The 23,413-nt window shown below is 42.6% G+C and overlaps 1 protein-coding gene across 3 annotated transcripts in view; it reads right to left on the bottom strand.

The window, feature by feature from the left end:
* Nucleotides 1-2,472: 2,472 nt before the first annotated feature.
* CRISPLD2 (cysteine rich secretory protein LCCL domain containing 2) overlaps nucleotides 2,473-23,413 on the bottom strand; it is a 41,245-nt gene continuing 20,304 nt past the window's right edge. For all 3 annotated transcript variants that reach the window (XM_048816583.2, XM_048816581.2, XM_048816580.2), the window contains 9 exons: nucleotides 22,790-22,948; nucleotides 21,683-21,743; nucleotides 21,014-21,080; nucleotides 19,744-19,874; nucleotides 19,521-19,564; nucleotides 18,247-18,319; nucleotides 17,299-17,374; nucleotides 8,680-8,813; nucleotides 2,473-6,378 (listed from right to left, as the gene is read on the bottom strand). In XM_048816583.2, coding sequence (XP_048672540.1) covers nucleotides 6,324-6,378; nucleotides 8,680-8,813; nucleotides 17,299-17,374; nucleotides 18,247-18,319; nucleotides 19,521-19,564; nucleotides 19,744-19,874; nucleotides 21,014-21,080; nucleotides 21,683-21,743; nucleotides 22,790-22,948 — 800 coding nt within the window. In that variant the 3' untranslated portion in view covers nucleotides 2,473-6,323. The remainder of the gene's footprint in view (nucleotides 6,379-8,679; nucleotides 8,814-17,298; nucleotides 17,375-18,246; nucleotides 18,320-19,520; nucleotides 19,565-19,743; nucleotides 19,875-21,013; nucleotides 21,081-21,682; nucleotides 21,744-22,789; nucleotides 22,949-23,413) is intronic.

Here is a 23,413-nt window from a genome sequence, read left to right as displayed (position 1 = left end):
AGCTAGCAGCGTTTACTCACTAGATTGGATCTCACTGAGAAAAATATCCCAATGGTTGTAGCTGCCTGTTGCGTCCCGTATAATAGCTGTGAGGCAAAGGAAGAAAAGCTGCCCCCAAGGTGGACGACGGAGGTGGAGCGGCTGTCTGCTGACTCTGCACAGCCGGACACAAAGGCCATTACAAAAGCTTGAAGAAGCCTGTGAAAGGCACTTTGACGTTCAGCCACAGTAACGTTCTGTGCTGAGCTGTTCTCTCAGCCTGAAGTGTTGGGTGCTGTTAGGAATTGTGTAGCCCTCGCTGTACATTTATAAATACAGCTGGGTATTTTCTTGAACCCAGGAGGGCTTCCTTTGTCGCTCTACATTTACAAGTTACTGGGTGCTTTGAGTACCACTGTTCATTCTTCAATATGTGTTGTGAGCCATCATTTTATTTTCAAAAAATAGAAAGGTATTGAGTTGCAAAAACCTGTGCAGAAAAACAACGCCCAACTTTGCGCTACAAACTTTTGACACAGATTAATGGGATGGGACTTTGAAAGTGGAAAGGCAGCAAAATTTCTGTCCATTTCAGTGCACATACATTGTCCATTGTGACTCTCACAGGTCAGCGTCTCCCTGTCCTCAGCCCCGCAGACGGAGAGCCAGCACGGCAGGCACAGCTGCTCCCAAGCAGCCAGAGGGGGCAGCAAGCTGCACAGGTCCCAGGCTGCTGTTGCTGATGCTCTGCCAGACCAGCAGGGTGCAGAAGTGTGCTGGCAAATGGTTACTGTCACAACGAGGGACGGCGCTCTGTACTGAGCCGCAGGAAACTGGAGTTCTTTTGGTTTTTATCTTAATTTTTATTAAAAAAATATGTATCTATCCCCCCAGGCCCTTTTAAATCACCAGGCCCATGGGCAATTAACCCCTTGGCCCCCTCTCCCGTTGGCATGCCTGGATACAAGGGATATCCCTGTGTACATAAATGAACAGCTCTGCATGCCCAACAGCCAAACCCAACAGGGGAATGTAAAGCAGATAACAATTCTGCCTCCTCTTATATGATGAGTAAAACAATGAAGAGTTGATACCTGTGTCATACCTTGGGGACAGGATGGGAGCCATCTTTAAATATAAACACTTTAAGGGAAAATGCACGCACACTATCAGCCGAGGTCCCTTCCCTTTCATTGGGCTTGGCTTGCTAGACTGTGGAGGAGTCTCGAAAGGTCCTGCTCTGTGACTTGGCTGGACCCAACCCCCTTCTTCCCCACCTCCTCCTCCTCACGGTTCATGGCAGGGGTCTCTGTCTCAGGCACCTTTAAGGTGTTCACAGTGGTTTGTGGGGTGCTGGTGGGTCTCCATCAAGCATGGCATGCAGCTCATGGTAAAAGAGACAGGTCTGCAGCTCAGCCTCAGATTGATTGTTGGCCTCCCTGGCCTCATGATATGCCTTCCACAGTTCCTTCACTTTCATGTGACACTGCTGCAGATCCCTGTCCTACCGCTTTGCCTGAGACTCCTGTGCAATCTTTCTGTAGATGTCCACATTTCTACAGCTGGTCCATAGCTGACCTTACACAGCCTTTTCTCTCCCATAGGATCACACGAACCAATACCTCCTGTCTACTCCAGGCATGAATGGGTTGAGCAAATGGAGCTCACATGGTCTCTTGTGCAGAACAAGGGAGCGCGGCTCGGTGTGCTCCACCAAGGTAGGCAATCAGGAAAAGACATTTCCAAAACACTTGGGAGATTTTAAAGGAATTGTGTGGCTTCCAGTCTCCATAACTCATGAGTAGTGCGGTTTACAACTGTGGCCAGAGCAATCACTGTCACAGGGATTAGGACAGTGTGGGACCTGAGCTGTTGGAGAACTGTTAGGGATAGCACAGGTCGTGCAGTGTCTACACCCACGTGTCATGCAGTGTCTACACTCACATTATGTTGACTTAGGTAGCTCGATGAGGGCTCCACACGGTTCGGGAAGGTGGTTTTACTGTGTCGTTGTAATGGGGCATTTATGTCAGATGGAGTGTAGACATGAGTCAACCTAATTTTGTAGGGTAGACCAGGCCTATATATAACCTACTGTTCAGTGTCTATTGTAGATTCATAGATTCCAAGGCCAGAATGGACCACTGTGATCTAGTTTGACCTCCTGTATATCACAGGCCATAGAACTCCCCCAAAATAATAGATTCCCCTCTGTGCCCGATCGACAGAAGATGTGAGTTTGTTACAACCCCAGCTACAGAGCTTGGCCTCTCAGTTAAAGATTTAAGCTTTCAGCTTTGGAAGTCCCTGATTCAATCCGCGGTACGTCGGCCAAGATGGTAGCTGTCCCATTTGCACAGCACCGAGCACCTCGGGATCTTAATTGGGGTGCCCAGGTGCTAGCGTGCTATAAATAAATAAAAATAGGTAGCCCAGGCCAGCCTCCTAAATAAAGCCATTGAAAAATTAAACATTAAAAACAAGGGGTTGGCATCTGTTTTTGGTATGGGTTTTATTTCACAATTCAGAAAACAAAACAAAGATATTTAACAGTTTTGTATTTAGAAAAAATATTGTTTTATAAACAAAAAGACAGCCCCGTAAAGATCATGCAAAGGCAAAACCCATTTACACTAAACTTTTGTACACAGGAAGTAGTAAAAACAAAAAACCCGTTTTTCATAGAAAAAAAGCAAATACATAAACTGCAGGCTGAGGCAGCCTACGGTCAATAGCTATTCAACTCAATAGCTGCTTCAAAGCCAGGTAAGAGCAACAGAAATGCAGTTACTAGAGAGGGGTTTCAAATGATCTAATTCCCAACATCAATTGCCTTAAAATTTTAGTGTGACACTAAAATAAAAACCAAAGTGACTTCTTATATTTTAGTGGGGTTTTTCCCCTCTTTGTTGTTCTCCTGTATCCACACTCCGCATAATGAAAAAATCAAAATAGGGGCCAAATTCTGACACACAAACTCATGCTCAGTAGCACTTTACTGTGTTAATGGTCCCATTGACTTCAGGTACTATGCCCTAGATTGCTTCCAATGCACATTAACTCCAGTGGGACTACTCGTGGGGCCCTGATTCAGGAAAGCACTGCAGTAACTCTGCAAAGTTTCCCAACGAAACTTGTTATGTTCTCTGGAAATCCAGCATGTGGAACCAGATTCTTTTCAGTGGCAATTGTGTGACATGATGTTTCTGGTTGATTATATTGGTGTTGAAATGAAACTTACTCGCCAGCAATGAAAGCCTATGAGGCCTCAATTCAGCGAGGTGCTTAACTACTGGATCCCTTAGGCCCAGATTTTCCAAGGTATTTAGGCGCCTAATGCCTGTTGAGCTCAGTGGTAGGCACCTAAAGACCTTTAAAAATATGACCCCCTTGACATCAGTGAGGCTACTCACATGCCTAAAGTGAGGCACATTCTTAAGAACCTTGCTGAATCAGGGCATTTGATAATATAAAGACAAGGGGACGCTGCCCCTAGAAGCTCTATTGAAACATATTAGATTGAAAAATGCTTGAAAAGACGGATGTAAAATCAGTATATATTTGGCTAAAAACAGAGCCTGTTCCTCCTAAATATGGGCAGCTGGTATATACAATTGAACACAACTAAAGATATGCCTTAATAATGCCAGGCAGGATGTAACCCTTCCTAAATACGATAGAGATATTATTTAACTAATAGCACCCAGAACCTCAAAGAATGGTTGCTCCTCAAAATCCTGATTTATCTGTTGTACAGCACCTATAAAACTAACCAGAGACACAGACTTACGCTAATACCAGTTTCTGAAAATCCAAATTGTTTGGCTGTAGATAATTCAAGGTATAGAATGAGGATATCATTTATTTTATATTCACAACTTCACTTTTTATGTTTTTCACCTTCCTCTTTTGTAAGAAAGATAAATTCTTGGTCATTTGAATTTGTACATATGCTTCTTGGTGATTCTCAGATTTTCCTGTTATTCCAGTCCAGATTTCTTTCCCTCCTTCTACAAGATGACTGATTCTCACAAACAGGGTAATGGAGCAGTGATGTTCTACTTTGACTGGGATGTACAATAGAACTAAACATGAGCCCAATCCAACACCCATGAATTCAATGGAAAGGCTGCCACTGACTTCAGTGGACAATTGATTGATCCTTATTACATTTTTCCAGTTCTATCCTCAGCTATTGAAGGTGTAACTCCTATTTGGCCTGTGGAGGCCACAGATTCATACTTCAAAATGTGGTGGGATTAAACTAGCCTGTTTCCAATGTTATCATTCATAATAGGCAAAACAAGGAACCTGACTTAACTCACTGCCAAGATTTCAGTCATTTCCTAACAGGCACTTTTTAAAGACACATTCCAGCTATTTGTCACATAAATTTACCTTGAAAATGTAACTGGTTTTCCTTACTATAAAGCAAACACAACATACCTTAGAAGACCACATTAAATAAATAAAGACTAGGTGTTTACCAGAGCCATTCCAAGAATAGGTTTGCTGTGTGTAACTTCTCGAAAACGAGCAAACCTGCTCAGTTATGAAAGGTCTCTTTTTAAACTCAGATTTCACAAGGAAAGGAAACCTCAGTTATGAAACAAAGGGACTGACAAATGTAATTTCCGTGCTGATTTCATGGAGTTTAAAAATTAAATAAAATAAGTGCTTATCCATATAATGCTATTGGTCTACATTTTGGAATAGGTTTATAGCTGGTTTTCCTATCCCTCTTTAATTTAATTTAAACATAGCCTGGACATCGGAAGGCTATGGAAAGCCATGAAACATCTGCCAGATAGAGTGGCTAAATAATTGTAACAGTAAGTGAAATATTCCTCATATGTTACATACTAAAATCGAGTTACAGAGTGAAGGGATATCTTTTTACATCAACCAAAGAGATAAAGATTATGTTGCCTTGTAATGTAATGTAAGTTACTGTATGTCTGACCATTAAGGGAAAAATAGTTTTGTGCTTAGACCAATTCTAATAACCCCCTAAAAGTTGTGAACAAATTAGCTTCAGCCATAAATCACAAGATTGCTATCTTATCTTACAGGGCAGTTTCATACTAGGCTGATTTTGTGACTAGTTTTAATTCCTTCTAAACCATTCTATGCAATGTATTTAAACAGCTGTTCGGAGCAGTGTGACTCAAATTATTAAATATAAATTCATTAGAAGACCTATAAGTTTTAAAAACACAACACTTTTGATTCCAGATGCTCTCAGACACAGAAATCATGTTGGAAGCTAAGATCACTATATGCTATCGATTGTATGCAAGCAAACAATCCAACCCCATGCCGTATATTTAAATCCTCAGAACTGTACAAAAAATCTTCATAAAGATAAAGTGAACATACTTTATATAGTTGCACCCATTTCTAACAAAAATAAGATTAACTTTTTATCACTGCTTAACTACTACAGACAAAACCAGCACTGCTGTATACAACAATAAATTGCATTTAACTGTAAATAAAAAAAAAACCCGGTGTGTAGCATAATACAGAGATGTGCCAGGACAGGAGTGCTAATTCCACAACTTCTCATAGGAAACCCAAATTCCTAACTAACTGCTAATGTTTGGCCAGCAAACACCAACGCCCCATTTTTGGTTGGCTGGGGTCCTTGTTTCTCAGGGGTGGGGATCGTCATCACCTTTTCTTATTTTCACCACATTTTTCAGACAACCTCATCTCCAAGAGTCCTTCAGGCAGCCACGGACATCCGACCTCATGTTACATCATGACACCACTTGACCTAATGCAATATGCCACAGATCTGACTCAACGTTTCCTATGCACATGCGAGCTGATTAGGTAAACACGAAGGTTTTGCTTTTAAAACAGAAAAGCCAACCCTGCCATACAAACAGTTCCAAAGAAGTCGTATGCCCCACCCCACAAAAGGAGCAGCTTTAAAACTATGTTTTAAAGGGCCCCCCATCCACACAATATTTCACTATGTATTCCACCTTGCCAACCATGTGTTGATACTTCCATTGGGGCAGGTACTTCAAGACCTAAAACACTATCTGTGGACCAGCCAGGGTTCCGATGTTTGTTGTAAATGAATCCACACTCAAGCTGTTCAGCACACCGCTTTTGGAATTTGAAGTTACAACAGTCTGAATGCCCTAGAGTTTACAAAAAACAAAACGCTGAACTGGTGCAGATGTGACGTGGACAGTTGAGTCAGAATCTTTCTTCCCTGAAAGAAATCGGCAAGGAGAATGTGTTCAGAGCAGATGCCATCAAATGAACTTTGCTGTCCCTCAAGATCAGTGGATTGTTCTCCAGAAGAAACTTGCACCTTCCCGGGGAATTTACTGCTTCACGGAAAAAATTCGGAAAGCCATCCCTTCGCTGGGACTCTTCAAGCTGAAAAAGAACAATCATTATGAACCTTAGGGAGATGCAGCAGCTCCCCACATAGTCACTTCAGTAAGGAGATCAGTGGCTTCAATTATTCATTTGATTTGAATGCATGTTTATTTGCACATCTGCATTCTGAATTTCTGAAGCACTTGAGCTTCCATTACTCCCAGTTCAGGAGTTTCCATTACCACACTGAGCCCTGAGGCATGTATTTTTCACAGAAAGGCACGCATTCATAGCTGGTGAAACTTAAGAGTGCACTGAAAAGCTGCTACCTACATGACCACCTCCCACAAGATTCAATACGGGAGACCGGTGAGCCGTCACCACGACAAGGGAGTCAGTGCAAGTGGCAAGGAGGCCATGAGTACCACACCAAAAGCAAAAGTGTAAAGGTTGAGGGCCATCCATAAGCACGGACTCCATGGGTGCTCAAGGGCTCAACCACTCATGGGAAAAAAATAAAGGGTGCTCAGCACCCACAAGCCACAGCTGTTTGGCAGCAGCGCCAATCAGCTGTTTGTAGGGGCCACCGATCAGCTGTTTGGATGCTGGCAGGAGATGCTCGGGTGAGAGCGGAGAGCAGTAAGCGGCAGGAGGGGGACCTCAGGGGATGGGGTGGAGTGGGGACGGGGTGAGGGCAGGGCCTTGGGGGGGGTGGAACGGGGGCAGGAAGAGATAGAGCAAGGGTGGGGCCTTGGGGGAAGGGACAGAGCCTCGGGGTGGGAGCGGAGCACCCACAGGGAAAAATAAAAGCAGCTGGGTCTCTGGAGACAGTCTCAGCTCTAGAGATCTCTCTTTTCACTAATTCCTGATGTAAACTGTCTTGGGAAATATTTCTCAGTCCAGCACCCCTGGGGGAAGTGAGGGCGAGAGAGAGAAAGAAAGAAATCTGGACACTGCGTTTCCTCCTAATCATTTCTGCTGACAGGACTGAGCAACAGACACTTCTCCTGCTGGACTGGTGGAATTAACCCAATAAATTCTTCCTTGTATGTTAATTACACTGTGTGTTCCAAGAAACTGTTATGAAGAACATAACAGTGGCAGTTTCCAGTCCACTGCCAATTCCAATTTAAAAAAAAAAAAAGGGGGGGGTTTTCCTGGTAAATGCACTTTGCATCCCACACATACTAGTGATGGCAACCCTACAGATTTCCCATCAGCACAATTCCCAAACGCTACGGACTAACCACAGGCAGCTTCTCTGAGTCTCATTCTCCCCTCCCCTTGAGCCGAACTGTGACCGTTTTCACACTTTGCATTTAAGTGAGATTATTAAATCTGTTAGGTTGCATTTTCAGAGTGCTGCACGTGCAAAATGTGTGCCTAAATTCAAGTGTGTTTCACATACAACTGCACCAATGATACATTCCACAGACCGGCCAGGCACATAATTGGGCATTAAAGCCTGCACTTCCTTGCTCCATCAGAGTAAGAGGACAATGTAGGTCTGCAGAAAAGCAAGATCCGAAAATCTGGGCCTTTTTGAATCTAGTTCCTCTTTTGTGTGTTAAGGATTTAATGTATTCACCATTGACAAGTGGCTGAGCAAACATCTTGAGGGGGCGTGTTCATGTACAAACTGAAACAAACAAAACGTTTGCACAGTGTAACTGCAAAAAATTTGATGCAGAACAACAACTGTATCCAAACTGACCCCCGGATAGCTCACCGGCCTTGTTTTAAGAAGATGCCAGCTTTATTCCATGCATGTCCTCCACTACTCTGTAATAGATTTGAAGGCATGAACGTCTGCAGCATGGGCTAAAGGACCCATGGGTCTGACCCAGCATGGCCATTCTCATATTCTTATGCTATTAAATATATTAGACTTCCCAGAACTCAGTAGTGGAATACCCAAGTGAAAGCCACAAAGCTGACTGTACGATGAAAGATGCAGACCACGTGTTTATCTTTTCAGTGGTGTTAATTTGCCAGAATGTTTGAGGATAAAACTCATGTGAAACTGCTCCCCCAACATTAATAATGACTTTGCTAAAAACCAGAGTAAATTTTAAAGTGCTGTATACCCAGTGAAATTTATTAACAGTGTATTCATATTTTGACTAGTTTAAACTAATTTGTAAACTAAGGAGACGCTTAATAGTATTACATCCTTAATATACAGAGTCCAAGAGTAATGCATTCAGCTGCAAAAGGCAAAGAAGGGATGACACACACTCTTTTGTTCGTTTGCTTCTCTGAGTTTACACTGACATGTTCGAATCACGTACCTTGTATATTCAATTCCCATCAGCCACATTTTCACAAACTGATCACAAAAAAGAAAAGTGACCCTACCTCTCAGATTGGACGCCATTCTTCAAGGAGCCAATGTAATTTTTCTTCTTGTCCACAGGCATTACATCCACGTAACCGCCACTCTCATCTTTAACGACTCCAGCGTGCACGGCCGTTTTGCAGATACTGGAATTCTGAAAGATCATAAAGTAAATTAATTTAGCTGGGGTTCCAAGACCTTTTTCTGATGACTAGGAAAATAAGGAAGAACGAAGGGAGACTGATGGGAACGTTGTTCGTCTTCCAGCCTGAGCAGTGAGAAAGGACTCTACAGATCACAGAATCATAGAGACGTAGGGCTAGAAGGGACCTTGAGAAGTCATCTAGCCCAGCCTCCTGTGCTGAGGCAGGACCAAATAAACCTAAATGAGCTCTTGCAGATGACGCATGGCCCCTGCTACTAATTGCAAAGGGTGAGAATTCAGCATGGCTGGCACAGGGAGGTGTAGTGACCGCCCTATGGAGGGTAAGCAGTATTTCCACTACTTCTCTCAACAGGCTGGTCAAACAGCCCATTGGTCTCAACAGGAACTATGCTAAGGGGAGATTATCCAGAGAATGACAGGTTTCAGAGTAACAGCCGTGTTAGTCTGTATTCACAAAAAGAACAGGAGGACTTGTGGCACCTTAGAGACTAACCAATTTATTTGAGCATAAGCTTTCGTGAGCTACAGCATCCGATGAAGTGAGCTGTAGCTCACGAAAGCTCATGCTCAAATAAATTGGTTAGTCTCTAAGGTGCCACAAGTCCTCCTTTTCTTTCAGAGAATGACTGAATCAATGGATTTACCAGTCAGCTAGGCCCTGTCTACTAGTCCATGAGCCCTCTTTTAGGGCTGCAATGGCACTTCTTGACCTCTTCAACCCTGCCTTTGTCCACATGAGAGGGTGTGGCCACTTTGCATTGTCAGAGGTTTTGCAACTGTTTGCTGGTGTGAAACAGCAGAAATCCTTGGTGAATTTGGCCTAAAGAAATAACTTGAGAAGCGTTAGATCCCATCTTTAACTTGAGACGCGTTAGGTCCCATCTTCCCAAAAGCTAAAATGAGCTTTTCATCATTGTCTGGTTTTTAGAGGTGCTGAGAACCCACAGCTCCCACTGACTACACCAAGCATAGCAGGCAATCATGAAAATGAGGCCTGCAATCTCTGTATTGCACACTGCTTCTGTTTTTTATTTTATTTTGTTTTGTTTGCTGCAAGAACAGAACCTACCAGCAACTGATGACTAAGCTACAAAAACATCCAGGAAATAGAGTGATAGCAGAGAAGGCTCACTATGAACTTGGACGTGAACCTTCTAAAAAGATTATACACTGCTAGGGAGCAGAACAAAAATCAGCTCTAGTACTGAGGATCGGAACAGGTGAAAATTCAAAATCCACAAACTTCTTGATCTTTAAAAATCAAACTTTCACTGCAGAACCTGCAAAGCAATATTCCAGCGGCATCTGCATACTATAGATCATGCTCGCTCTCTCTCCAAGGCCTTAAAAGGCACGTTTGCCCTCATTCCCTATATATTTATCACTTTGGATTGCCTATCTCTTGGCAGCTTTTGCAGTTTTAATTGCCAGTTTGGTTTTGCTTCTATATATGGGCAAGACAGCACAGGAACACTTTGTTTGGAAGATATGCTTTGAATTTGCTCTAGTATGCAATGGGAAATCTGTAAATCTAAAATTGGCTCATTAAATTAAACTGTCCTGAATGAACTGTCCAAGGCGATTTGTAACACTCTCCACGGGGACACATCCTTAACGGTGTTCTTTCCAAGGCATTCCTTTCTTCCAGAACTTGCTGTTCCTCTGCTTGTTCATTCTTTGGCCATTCTGTTTTTTACATACCGCTTCCCCTATCAGCCAATTGGGTTCCTATCTTCTATCTTGCCAATGAGTCTTTATCTTAATGAGTTGTTGGAAAAGTGCTCTGAAGATGGGAAGCACTAGGAGGATGGAGGAGTTTTCTCCCAAAAGGAAGGGCACTGGGGCCTCAGGGATCGCACAGCAAAAAATACCACATAGCAGGTTCTCTGCTTCTGCCTCAGCCCCACTTTCTTGGGATGGATCCTAGTATCTCTGGAATCCTGCAGAATTGGGATCTCCGGGGAGCCCTGTCTGGCACCAGCTGCATCAAACTATTAGCAATGAACAGGCCTATGAACTAAGGCCTGGTCTACACTAAAAATGAGGTTGACCCAGCTAGGTCACTCAGGGGTGTGAAAAATCCACAGCCTGAGTAGCTTCGTTAAGCTGACCTGACCCCCACTGTAGACAGCGCTGGGGCAACGGAAGATTTCTTCTGTTGACTAGCTTCTGCCTCTCGGGGAGGTGGATTGCCTACGCCAACAGGAGAACCCGTCCCACTGGCATAGGCAGTGTCTACACTGAAGTTGTGCCGCTGTAGCATCTCAAGAGTAGAGAAGCCGTAAGTCACCCATCAAGTCCCCATTTAGTGTGACTAGCCTGAAAACAAAGATGTCCTCCTCCTCGGGGGCTCGGCAACATGCTGTGGTTTCCACTGGTGATAAAAATCGGCCTCGTTATGCAGGCTTCCTTCTTAAGGAAATCTCTCCGCAGCTAATTGCCTCACAAATGAGACAGCTGGAGACTAAGCTACCTTTATCTCACAACAGCAGAGAGAGAGTCTCTCTCTCTCATCTCCTCAGGGTTCCTGAACATGAATGGGACACACATTTCCCTTTCAAGTGCAAGTCTCACCATGAACCAAGAAAGAAGGCTGCACGATTCGTTATGTATACATTTCCCAGTGCTCCTGTGTTTCATAAAAGCTTAAAAACTCTCACATATCTTTGATAAAGATCCCTGCTTGATACACAGCCCACAGCCCCAGAGACATTCCTTTCGGCATTAGCAACCGTTGAATTTTTCTTCGCTGAATAAACGAAGGTGCAGACGAGAACAGGCCAACCTTTTATTTTAACCGCTACAAAGAACCAGGCCAACATTTTCAAACCTGGGCTTTTACATTTAAGATCCAACAACCACATTTAGGTGCCTAAAACAGAAGCAACCTGATTTCCAGCACCACCAAGCACCTGTAGCTCTCATTAACTTCAGTGAGAAATGGCTGCCTGCAAAACCAGAAGTGAAACTGCAGATTTTTGTAAGGCAAAAACAAATAAGGGGAGGGAAAAATCCCTGTGGGGCCCCTTTATCTACCATAAAGAAACAAATCCCTCTTAAAAACAATCCTTTGCGGCTTCACCTTGCAACTTATGTATAGCATGTCCATCACCACAGAATATAGGCCAGCAATCTTTCCATTCTCCTCCACCACAGCTAGCATTAATATTACTCTCCTCTCTTTGTCCCTCCATACAGTCTAGCCAATCGTTAGTGCAAGAGCCTTCTCCCTTGCACATTCTGCTGCCTGGAACAGTCTGCTTCCCTCTGCCTCATTTCAGATCTCAGCTGAAACACCTCCCTTCTGTGCTGTATTGAAACCTGTGTTAAAATTACAAGCTATCACTTTAAGTTGTAAAGGGGTTCCTGGTTCTGCTTCCAGGCTAGGGGGCTGTGTCGGGAAGCCTGATATATGGCTCTTTCAGCATTCAGTCTGGAAAAGAGCCAGCCTGGAGCAAGTGGGTTGAGTAGTGCCTCTCTGCCTTAGGGGGCAGCCTGCTTTCTCTCTCTCTGTTTCTGGTTGTTGCTGTGTTAGGTTTCTGGATTCTAAGAAATAAAGTAGTGTTACCTTGCAAACCTCTAGGAACAGTATAAATGAAAGGGGGGGGGTTCCTAACTCTCTACGCATATGCCATGAACATAACACCCTCCTCTTTGGCTGTGCCAGTTCATTTCCTTCTCCCACCAATATTATTTATCTCTGCATTTCAACTGCCTAACTCCGCAAGGCCTTTCGGGGTACAGTTTGTTTGGAAGCCAGCCCCATTCAAAAAGGAAGCACCGATGGAAACTGGAACTAATTGGAATGGGAAATAAGTGACGTTACTGCTGATAAAGAATGAAAAATCATCCATATTTTGGTTGATTTGGCTAAACCAGTCAGAGAGTTTAAGGTCAGAAGGAACCACCAGATCATCTAGCCTGACCTCCTGTATATCAAGGCCACCAACCGCACTCAGCATCCGCACACTAAACCCAACAACCAAAAGTAGATCTCGGTATAGCAGCTTGCAGGTGCCCCACACAGCAAAGTCATTTTGTGGGGCGCGGATGGAGGGCTAAGTTAGCTTCGGTAGAAACTGAGGCCATGTTTCTGTCTCAGCCCATAACAATCCCCGTCCTAAACTTTTAACAGCAAACTTGGCTACCCAATCCGGTTTTAATCCAAACAGTTATTTGGCTTCTCTCTCAGACGTAGAAAGAGTCAACGACATCCATTTATTCTATTTCACTGGACAGTAATGTGTGCATTTCACTTGTGATCTTTCCAAGATGAGAATGTGACCATTGCTTATCCCAGCTTCAGTATCCAAGATGCCCAGCCATATGCCCTCCAAAACAGCAAAACTGTTAGACACAGCAGAAACTGATGGATTTTTTGAAGCAATGCAAGATGGAGTTTGTTGGCCACATGGTTCCTGCCGAAAGGGTATTGGCAGTTGTTCCGCCATGTCCCGTGTATACCACTTGACTCTGGAAATCTAGTGTAAAGAAGCTCTGACTTTTCTTAACCCTTCTATTGCTTGGAAACTGGATTCTTTTGGAGATGGGCCTGAGCTGTGAAGTTTGGAGCCAGATCTAAACTTTTCCCTACAGCATGTGCTCTAATGCTCTGTCCACTTCGGTTTTAAATGTCCAAATATACTAAGGTTTCCATTTTATCTCTGGAGGAACCATTCCATCATTCTGCTGAATCACCATGAAGAATTTCACCCTGGTTTTGTTATTAACACAATGCTGGCTATTTACATGTAATCCACCAGAGATGGTCAGAAGATAGCACCATTGCTTTGTAAAATATGCTAGCCTTTACATCTGTCTTGCATTTGTGGGAGGCCCTCAATGGAAATTTTTTCCAAAGTCTGTAACGGGAGCCAGGATTGGTCCATCCAGGCTGCCTATTGCCCATAAAAGATAGGGGTGAGAGAGCTTGGTTACACCTCTGCGGAGCTAAATCTCTCATATTGGAAAGACCGAAACCAAACTTGCAAGTCTAACAAAATGCATTATTAAAGTTAATGATGGGGCCCTTACAAATGCACCTGTTCCTGCTTTTGGAGCTTCATCCATTTAATGCACATGGCCATGTAATAAGGTGCATCAATGCATGGGCCCAACAAATCATTTTATGCTTGAAGCCAGGGAGGGGAGAGTTGTGCATGTGCTTTCATTTGTCTGTTTTTAACCACAGTCAGTGTCCTGCTTTCCTCAAGGTCATGGAACATCTTTTTCTACACTGGAAATAACTTTTAGCAGAACTGCAGAACATCTGGATTTGATGACCTGCATTTGCCGCCTCCTCCTCCTTACTGTTCGCTTCCACAATTTATTGTGCACGTTTTAAGGCTCTAGCAATTACACTTCAGCAACACATTAGAGGTCTTACTATTTTGTCATTGATCATGAGTACCTTGGCTTCTTTGTCCCTGGTTGGTTTCCAAAACGACATTGACCTCACTTCCTATAAACATATGTTTCCCAAGCCCTTGACATCACGCAACCTAAAATAGCATCCTTATTTCTATGAGAAGAAAACAGAATCTTCTTTAAAGCTGTTAAAATCCCATGCTGCAGAGGTTAGTTGCTCCTGGGGCTATGGATTAACCCAAGTAGAACCAAGTACAGCCAAAATCCTCTCTTCCTGATGCTGGAGCTTTGTTCTCTGTGGTAAAACAAACTTTCACATGCATCCTGGGATCATGTAAACATTGAAGCTCTCCAAGGCGGATCAGAAGGTTACAAGCTCATTGAATTGGATTCTGGTACCTACTTAGTAGTGACTTTATGATGCTAATGCCCACAGGTTATTGCCCCGTTAACTCCTCTGCTGCCAAACCATTTTGCAGGTCAGGGTTTTGGGTGTGCTGCTGACATGACAGAGAGTGCGAGAGCACAAACTCAATGGGGAAAAATACTTTTTGTTTTCTTTAGTTAAGCTATTAAAAAGAACAGAGTCTGTGACATATATACACAAGTCCCAAGAAGGTGCCACTTTATGGATGGGAATCCACAGGGCCTATGAGAAGACTAGCACTTGTCTAGTTTTGTTTGTTGTCGGTTTTAATTTTTCTTCTGATTTGTGGCTTATGCTACGTCATTGCATGCCTTCTTGCAGAGCATTCCACACACACAGTACCCTCTGTGGGAAAGGCTTCGGACTAAATTCTCATTGCACTGAACGTTTGCTTATTTTGTCAGCCTTCCAGTCCTCGGATTTATCGTTAATGCAAAGAACTTTTCTATTTGTACCCCTCACTGTGCTTACAATCTTCTGCCACAGCTTCCTCAAGCCCCTTCTCCTCTATCAAGTCTACTCCTGTCTTTTCCTGCCATTCTGCTAATGCTCCTAAACTCTTCAACACATGCCTTGTTAGACCCGTCATCTCTGACGCCCTGGCCATACTAGTCTAACGGAGATCTATCAAATCCTTGACAGAGCAGTATTTTTTCCCCCAAATCATATTCCATGCCCCCGTTTATATAATCCCAAACTCAGAGATTCACAAGAAGTGGAGCTTGTGAACCAGGACACTAGTGCCTTTGAGTCAGTATAAATCATAAAATTATGCAGGACTGAGATGGTGGTATTTAATTAGTGCCTCAGGGACATCTTAGCAGCTATGGAGTTTTTTCAGATCAGATGCAAAATTGAGGTCTTGAGTGCTTGTGACCTTCAAAGATCTTATGTTAGTCTTCACCACTCCTCCTGCTGCAGATCTAGTGTGGATAGCCACTAGAATCATAGAATATTAGGATAGGAAGGGACCTCAGGAGGTCATCTAGTCCAAACCCCTGCTCAAAGCAGGACCAATCCCCAACTAAATCATCCCAACCAGGGCTTTGTCAAACCTGACCTTAAAAATCTCTAAGGAAGGAGATTCCACCACCTCACTAGGTAACCCATTCCAGTGCTTCACCACCACTAAAACTTTCCCGGCTGTTTCTACTGGATAGTATTCTTCTCTACTTCCTGTGCTTATACAGTACACACACAGAGTGCATGCTATGGTTCCCAGCAAGGGTGGCTGTTTTTCAGAGATATCTGAAATCTTTCCTGCGTATATATTTTGGAAAGAGCTTTGGGGGAAAGGCGTTCTAGAAACGTAACATTTTATTATCACATTTATATGCCAATTTTTGGCTTATTATGTATCTAAACAGGCAACGGAATCATTGCCCTAATAGATGATTAGAGTAAACAGAAAACTGGCATGTGATTACAATGCAACTTTATTCATACAGCTTTATAAAAATATCAACTGAAATAGTTGCATGAGGTTCTTCTGATCAGTTAATTACCTGATCATTTGCCCAATGAAATTGTTATTCTTGGGACCTTGCAGGGACAATCTTATTTAACCATGTGCCAGTTCTGAGGCCAAACCACAACTGGCACCAATTTCAAATTCCTCTGTGTTTTTCCTAATTCTGCCTGTGACTACAAAGGTAAAAAAGAAACAACTCCGCTAACTAACATCAACAAAACAACAGGCAATTCTCCACCAAGGCCCACAAACTCCAGAACAAATCTCTAATGCCCGTTTTCTTTCTTTATTGATCTGGACATCTATAACAAACAAAAATGGAACCAAGACCTGCCCTCCCTCTCCAATGGAGCACTCTTTTTCCAGGTGGAAGTTTAGGCAGAGTTGATTCAACCAAATATGGAATGGTTCCAGCAATACCAAGCGTATTATTTCGTATACTCCCATGATCCTGCTAGGAATATTTTCCAATATGTTTGCACCTCCCCCATGTGGAGATGATCCATAAGAGCAGTGAGAAGCTATACTAAGCCTGTTTTGTCAGTGGATTTTAGACACATGCTCTCTCTAAGTGGTGACCAAAAAAAAAAGTTCCTTTGCATATCTGTCCATTTATTTTTTGCCATTTAACCTCTGTCCATCCACATCAACTCGACAGCTGTTCACAGAGCTACAAAAAAAAACCAAAACCCCACCCCCATACTTCATTTCCACAACAACTGCTCACAAATCATATTCTACTTACAGATAAGAAGGGGGGGAATCTATTTTTACAAGCTATGTCGAGTAATAATATAACGTTTGTACCAAAGCTATTCGCTTTTCATCTGTACACCTCAAGAGACTTCACGACGGTGGACAAGCATCAAACCCATTTTACAGACAAAAACCCAGAGAGGTTAAGTGACTTTCCCAGAGCAAATCAGTGCCAGAAAAAGGAGTGCAACCCCTGACGCCCTATCCACTGCACTATAATGCTGACTCTGAAGTACAACACTAGATACATTTAATCAATGTGTCCAACTAATTCAAGGGACATTTCTATCCCATGTGCTGGCAGGGTATTTCCTTGTTGTTTATAGGGACTCTATGTAATTCTGACCTTTCTAATTCATGGAATGTGAATCTCTTAAATGACCATGGGGATCCAGTCATTTCAATACAGTCACCTTGTTATTTGGAGAGACATAGGAAAGTGGAATACTCACATCTGCATAAACCTTGGTGCCAAAGACTGGTGCCCAGTATGCTGGCTCAGCTTTACAGTGGGCTGGACAGTAAGCCCTGAAAAACAATTTATTCATATTTATTCGCTACATCAAGGAGTAAGAGAAAAACCAGTTGTATTCTTGAGCTCTTGGAAGGAAGCCTTCAAGGGCCGGCATCTGGTTTGCAGGTGGCAGCAGCTGACTGGTTCTTTTTTCCCCCCTTTCAGCTGAAACTCGATAGTGTCTACACAGCTGCAAATGAGACTCCTTTAAGCCAGTGAAACAGGAGATAATGAAGGCCATTGGGCCAAATTCTCCAAGCGTAGCTTCCGACCTTGTGCCTGGCCCCGCACACACAATTGTTTGCAGGTAGAGTTTTTTGCCCATCGTCATTCATGCATGCACCTGATGGAATTTCCATGAGCAACGCTCGTTCGCATGCCAGCATCAAGAGGAAGAAGGTTTTGTGTGTGTACATTTTATCATTTGGGTGTACAAGTGATAGCGTCCCAAAACACCACATGCACGTGACTGAACAAAGTGTGCAAAGTTGTACATGCACATATTGAGGCCAATTTGAGGGGGTCTTCTATTCAGACCCTCTTATATTGCGGAAGCAGGTAAAAAACTCAGTAATAAACCCACAAAAATATGGATTTTAAATCCTGGAACTTGTTTGTATGCCAGCATTGAGAGTATGCTCAGATCACAAACATGTTTGTGAAAGCAGGCAATTTTATTCATATAGTATGTTGTTTTGGATATGGAAAAAGCTTCCTCGTTTAACCTTTACTCCAGTTAATCTGACATAATCTATATCTTTAATTTATCAGCTTCAAATCGGAAGAGTTCAATATCTCCATCCAATCCTTCAGCTTCTGTTTCCCTTACCCTAGTACAGGTCTAGGTTCAAAGGAAATAGCATCATATTTGAGATATGCAGCTTACCTTGGACAATGAGTTGCTGGCTTTTTGAAAGGACACAGTTCAGCTACGGTGGTGTAACAATCCAGTGTCTGCACTGTGGAAATCAATATAGAGAGATGAATTACAAAGCCAAATAGCTGGTGCTCCTGAAGTAAACAGAAGCATTAGTTATGCATCACATCTAACAGGATGCATGTCCAGCAGATGCAGCCAAAAGAATAATTTCAATGTCTTCATTAGAAACAGCTTCCATCGAAGAGATATTTTTATTAGGATTCATGCTGGAGATCTACTAAATTGCTAGAAAATCCTTCTTCAAGGACCATGGCTTTTTAAAGAAAAGAATATCTGAGAAATGGAGTAGTGTGATTTTGTTACAGATTTTTTTGAATACGGAGGGGGTTCCCGGGCAGGTTTTGGGTCTAATTCTGAGTCTAAATGACAGTGTTGCTTTTAACTTTCCAGTTGCCAGTGCCAGAGGCTTCACCCTAAAGCAGCTCAAGGTAACACAAGCCAAAATATTGGTTGTATTTAAGCTGAGCAGTAGGGTGACCATACGTCCTGTTTTGGCTGGGACTGTCCCTTTTTTAAGCCCTGTTCCAGCTGTCCCAACTTGTGTGGCAAAAGTGGGCATTTGTCCCATTTGCTCTTGCAACTTTTGATTAGTTGGCGAGAGCAAACGGGACAAATGCCCACTTTTGTCACAAAGTGGGGTGTAGAGGAACATGGGGGAAGGGGGTGTGAGTGAAAATGCCAGCTCTGCATGTGGGGAGGCGAGGGGTCCTCAGTAAAAGGAGGCTCGGGTGGGATGGCAGGCAGGGCTTGGGCAAGCAGCAATGCAAGCCCCCACCTTTGGTAAATATGGTCACCCTAACGAGTATGTGCATCACTGCTCACTCGAGCCTTGCCTGAGGGAGGGCTCAGATGGGGGGAAGGGGAGAGGGCGAGCGGCTTGGGCCAGCCCCCGCTGGGAGGATTGGGAGGACTCGGGCCAGCCCCATGCAGTGTCCCGTTTTCCCTTTGGGAAATATGGTCACGCTAGGCCGAGGCATTATTCAAATGGGTTCTAAAATGGGGCAGGGGCAGGAAATGTTTTGAAAAATGCCACTTTTGTTTTTCCTGACATGCTCTAATCACAAATAGGAAGAGTCGCTTGACTACAAAGAGTTTTGCCCATTTAAGATTCATAAAAGAACATGGCTCTGGAATGATGATGTCAATATATTACAATAAACTCAAGCACCATTGATTTCTTCTCAACATTATGACGACAAAAGGGGCATTTAAAAACTTACCTGTGACTTTGGAAACCATGAATGAATTTGAAGGTTTATATTTACTGCAAAGCAAAACAAGAAATGTGTGTACATATTTCATTGACCTTTAACAAATAAATGCACTACAGTTGCTTTAAGATCTACTCTCTGTTGCTTGTAAACAGTGACAAATGTGGAACGATTTATTGTACAAGTCATGGCCCTCCAGACGTAGAGATCTGGTTTCTGAGGGAAGCATTACCTTAAAGATTCAATGCCATTTCTTGTCGACTTGACAAAAAGGGGTGATCTCCCTTTCCTAGTGATGTCAACCAGACCTCCTTTATCATCTATGACGCCATAATGAATTGCAGCGCGACATATACTGGATGCCTGGAAATCACATCACAAATAGCATGTTAATACCAATGTTTCCTAAATAGTTCTAAGCCATTTAATAAACAAGTATGTAAAAGAAATACTTAAAGACCAGCTGAAGTTTACGCAGACTTTACATTTACTGAGCAAATGTTGCATCGTTTCAGCCTGCTGAATTTTACTGTTATAACACACATGCATTTATTTTTATTCGAAGCCTTACTTGATTTAAGGACAAACATGGATTTTTTTAAATAAAAAATATAGTATTTAAATGTAAATTAAAAGGAGAGCTGGTTGGAAAATGTTTCATTCCCTCCCCCCCCCCCCAAAAGGAAAATTTTGAGCTTTCAACAAAAATGTCAAATCTGAAATATTTCAGCTGAAAACCCCTTGGTGAGGGGAGGTGGTGCATCATGGCAGCTGTCCAGCCATGATGCATCATGGGAGATGCAGTCTAGAGGGAAACCCAGCCCATAGAGAAGAACAGGAGCACAAAGCAACTGAACTACAACTCCCATGAGCCATCTGCAGCAGAATTTCAGCTTCAATATATTTGGGGCATTTTTTTTTTAATAATAAAATCAAAATTTTCATTGGAAAGCAGGCACATTTTGTAAAAACCAAATTGTTTAACCAAACCCCCAGTTTTCCATCAAAATCAGTCTTGACAGGAAATTGTTGACCTGCCCTAATTATAAACTATTTTGACAATTTAAGATTCAATGAGCCATCCTAAAAATAAAAATCCATCATCCTGTGAACCATCTTGAGAAGCAATTCTAATATAAAGTTTCTCTTCCATCCCAATAGCTCACTGCACTGAGGGATAGATCCTGAAAGATGCCATGCACTCCTGTGAAGTACAGGAGGGCGCTCAACTTCTGTTGAACTTAGTGGGCCTAGAGGACACTCAGAACCAAAATCAAACCCTTAGTAGATACTCTTTTCAGCACTGATTTTATCATATAGATGGGGAAATGCAGATTACCTTTGTTATATAAGTTAATACAGTTTACAGTAAGACAGTTTACAGCACCAACATGGGAGGGCAGAAAATTTATGTTACATTAGAACTGCCAGCATTTTCCATTTCTATTACTACCATTAAAACCCCAGTAAATGTCATCTATCAGCCATAACAAAGTACGTACAGTCTCATAATAGAATGTTCCAAAGATTTTTGCCTTGCTGTTAACGCAGCCAGCTGGGCACAGATACCTAGTTAAAGAGAGAGATATATATATCTGTGGTGAGTGTGAAATGTGAGTCAGACTTCTATTACAGTTAATTTAATAGTGATCCCATTAGTGTCATTTAACTACTCCATTTAAAACCAGCATTGCAAAACAGCCACATTTTCAAATACCTTTTCCCTTAAGAATGAGATCAATATTTAGATTCTGTGGGTTTGTTTTTTTCCAAGGAATAAACTTTAGTGTACCTTACTGGGATCTTAACCAGGGCTCCTAGGTGGGGACAAGCTCTGAATTGATGGTCTAAGGTTGGATGGAAATGTAACACAAGAGGAGTGCAAAATGATTGTGCCAAGCTTTATTAAATGGGGCTGACCACCTGGGAGCTGTGGGTTATCATGGCCGTTCACCATTTCGAGCATGAAGTAAATTGAGTCACCTTACTGCTAAACTTGGCCAAATCATTTGTATTAAGAGCAATGAAAGACTTTTTTTCATAGGGATTTAGACAGCATTTGGATTCTAGTCACAATAAATAGAACCCAGCCCGCTCCATGTTTGCAAAAGCCAGCCAGGTTTAAGGTTGCCATTTCAATGACACTGGGGCAGAAGTCAATAAAACGCTACCTGTTGCATGTTGATCCTTTGCATTTGTCCCTCATTTTGGTGTCGCACTTAATGACCTGTGCTAGAAAAAAAAAGGGGAGGGGAGCGGGGCGGCAGGAAGACATAAGAGACAAGAATGCAAGGAAAAAATTGCCCAGAGATAAATGGTCGACTGCATTATAGTGATAACTCAGGTACATGACATGGTCTCCAGGAGATCTTCTGTGTGGGAAGATTGAATTCTTATCACAGAATAACTGGGCAGTAGTGAACTTCTAACTCAGAACAATAAGCCTGAAGCAGTTTTACATCAGTCACTTTATTGCCACTTTAGCCGTTCCTTTTATCACACAGGTGTCTTTGTAAATATTAACTTGGAGGAAACGCTTGACACCAGAAGACTTCAATTTATAGCCTAAAGACCCTGCTCAGCACTCCTATCATCCACTTAATTATAGGCTACCGACATTCCAGTAGATAGACTTGAGAAAGATATGCTCACTCCCCTCAGCTCACTTGCCGTAGATCACTCTTTAAATTACAGTGATTAGAAAAACCTTTAAAGAGATACTATCAATTCCATGAATATTTCAGCAGACCTTGTCAAGCAGAGCTGGACCCCCTTTTCCCTCTGGACAAAATCCAGAAAGGATGTCAAGGTGGTGAACACTGAGTTCAGAATAGTTCAAATGAGTAAAATAGTAAATCAAGGACAAATAAAATGCCTCCATATGAATATCATCTAGTGATCCTGGCCAAGATTTTCTAAAGGTGATCAGATATTATGACAACGAGTGTGATAGAAGAATCAGAATAGACTAGACTAGACCAACTAATGATTTTGAGTGCCTCAATTCTTGGGCATCCAGCCCAAGATGCTCTAAAAGGGCCTACTTTTCAGGGTTGTCTGAACAATCAGGCCTCAAGTTGGACACAAAATATTGCTTCCAAATAAATTGGCCAAAAAAAAAAAATAATAATAATCCAATGATTTTAACTGGTCCTCAACACAGGTTTGCACTGGAGGCCTCTTGGCATCTCATTCCACATCCACACACACATGCACACACACTTCTACAGAGATATTTAAAAGTTTATAGGATGTGGAAGACAAAGAAGCTCTCTTACTCATGAAACTGTCCACGGTTGTGGTGATTTTCTTGATCTTGGTTGATTTGGTGGGTTTGGTCACCCGTTCTTGCACCCACACGTGTTTTTCCTCTATGATTTGTGGGACCTCCACTTCGTTAGTCTCATCCCGCTCAGGCTTTTGTGCGTAGTGGTCATCTTATTGGGTGGGGAGAGGTAAAACAGTATCCTTGCATTAATAATAAAGTCACACAAGCTGCAGGAGGACTGATATTTCATGGAAGATTCTGTTTGGTTCGACAAAGATCTATTTCTAAACAGCTGGAAACTCAACAAAATGCAAGTTAAATACAGAATGGGCCAGACTCAAAGTACCAGGAAAAGAGGCCTGGGTTCATACCATTCATTTACTCAGCATCTAAAGCACTGTTTAAAGAACTACGGTGTACCTGGCTGAAGTGATCTGTCACTTCAAATGCTGATGCACGTGTGTGAATGTCTTACTATTATTTATCATGCTATTTACCAATACAGCTTTTACTCAGTAGAGGAAAAGGTCAGTCCTCTAAGATAGTCTGGCATATTCACTGGAGACTGTCAGGAAAGGATCCTAACCAGTTAAATGGTCAGGTGGCTAAGTTACACAGCATGCACTACTCATTT

Source organism: Caretta caretta, chromosome 12 (assembly GCF_965140235.1).
Source record: "Caretta caretta isolate rCarCar2 chromosome 12, rCarCar1.hap1, whole genome shotgun sequence".
NCBI classification, from domain to species: domain Eukaryota; kingdom Metazoa; phylum Chordata; order Testudines; family Cheloniidae; genus Caretta; species Caretta caretta.
Note: the sequence above shows the minus strand (reverse complement) of the source record. Positions and strands in the feature narration are given on the sequence as shown.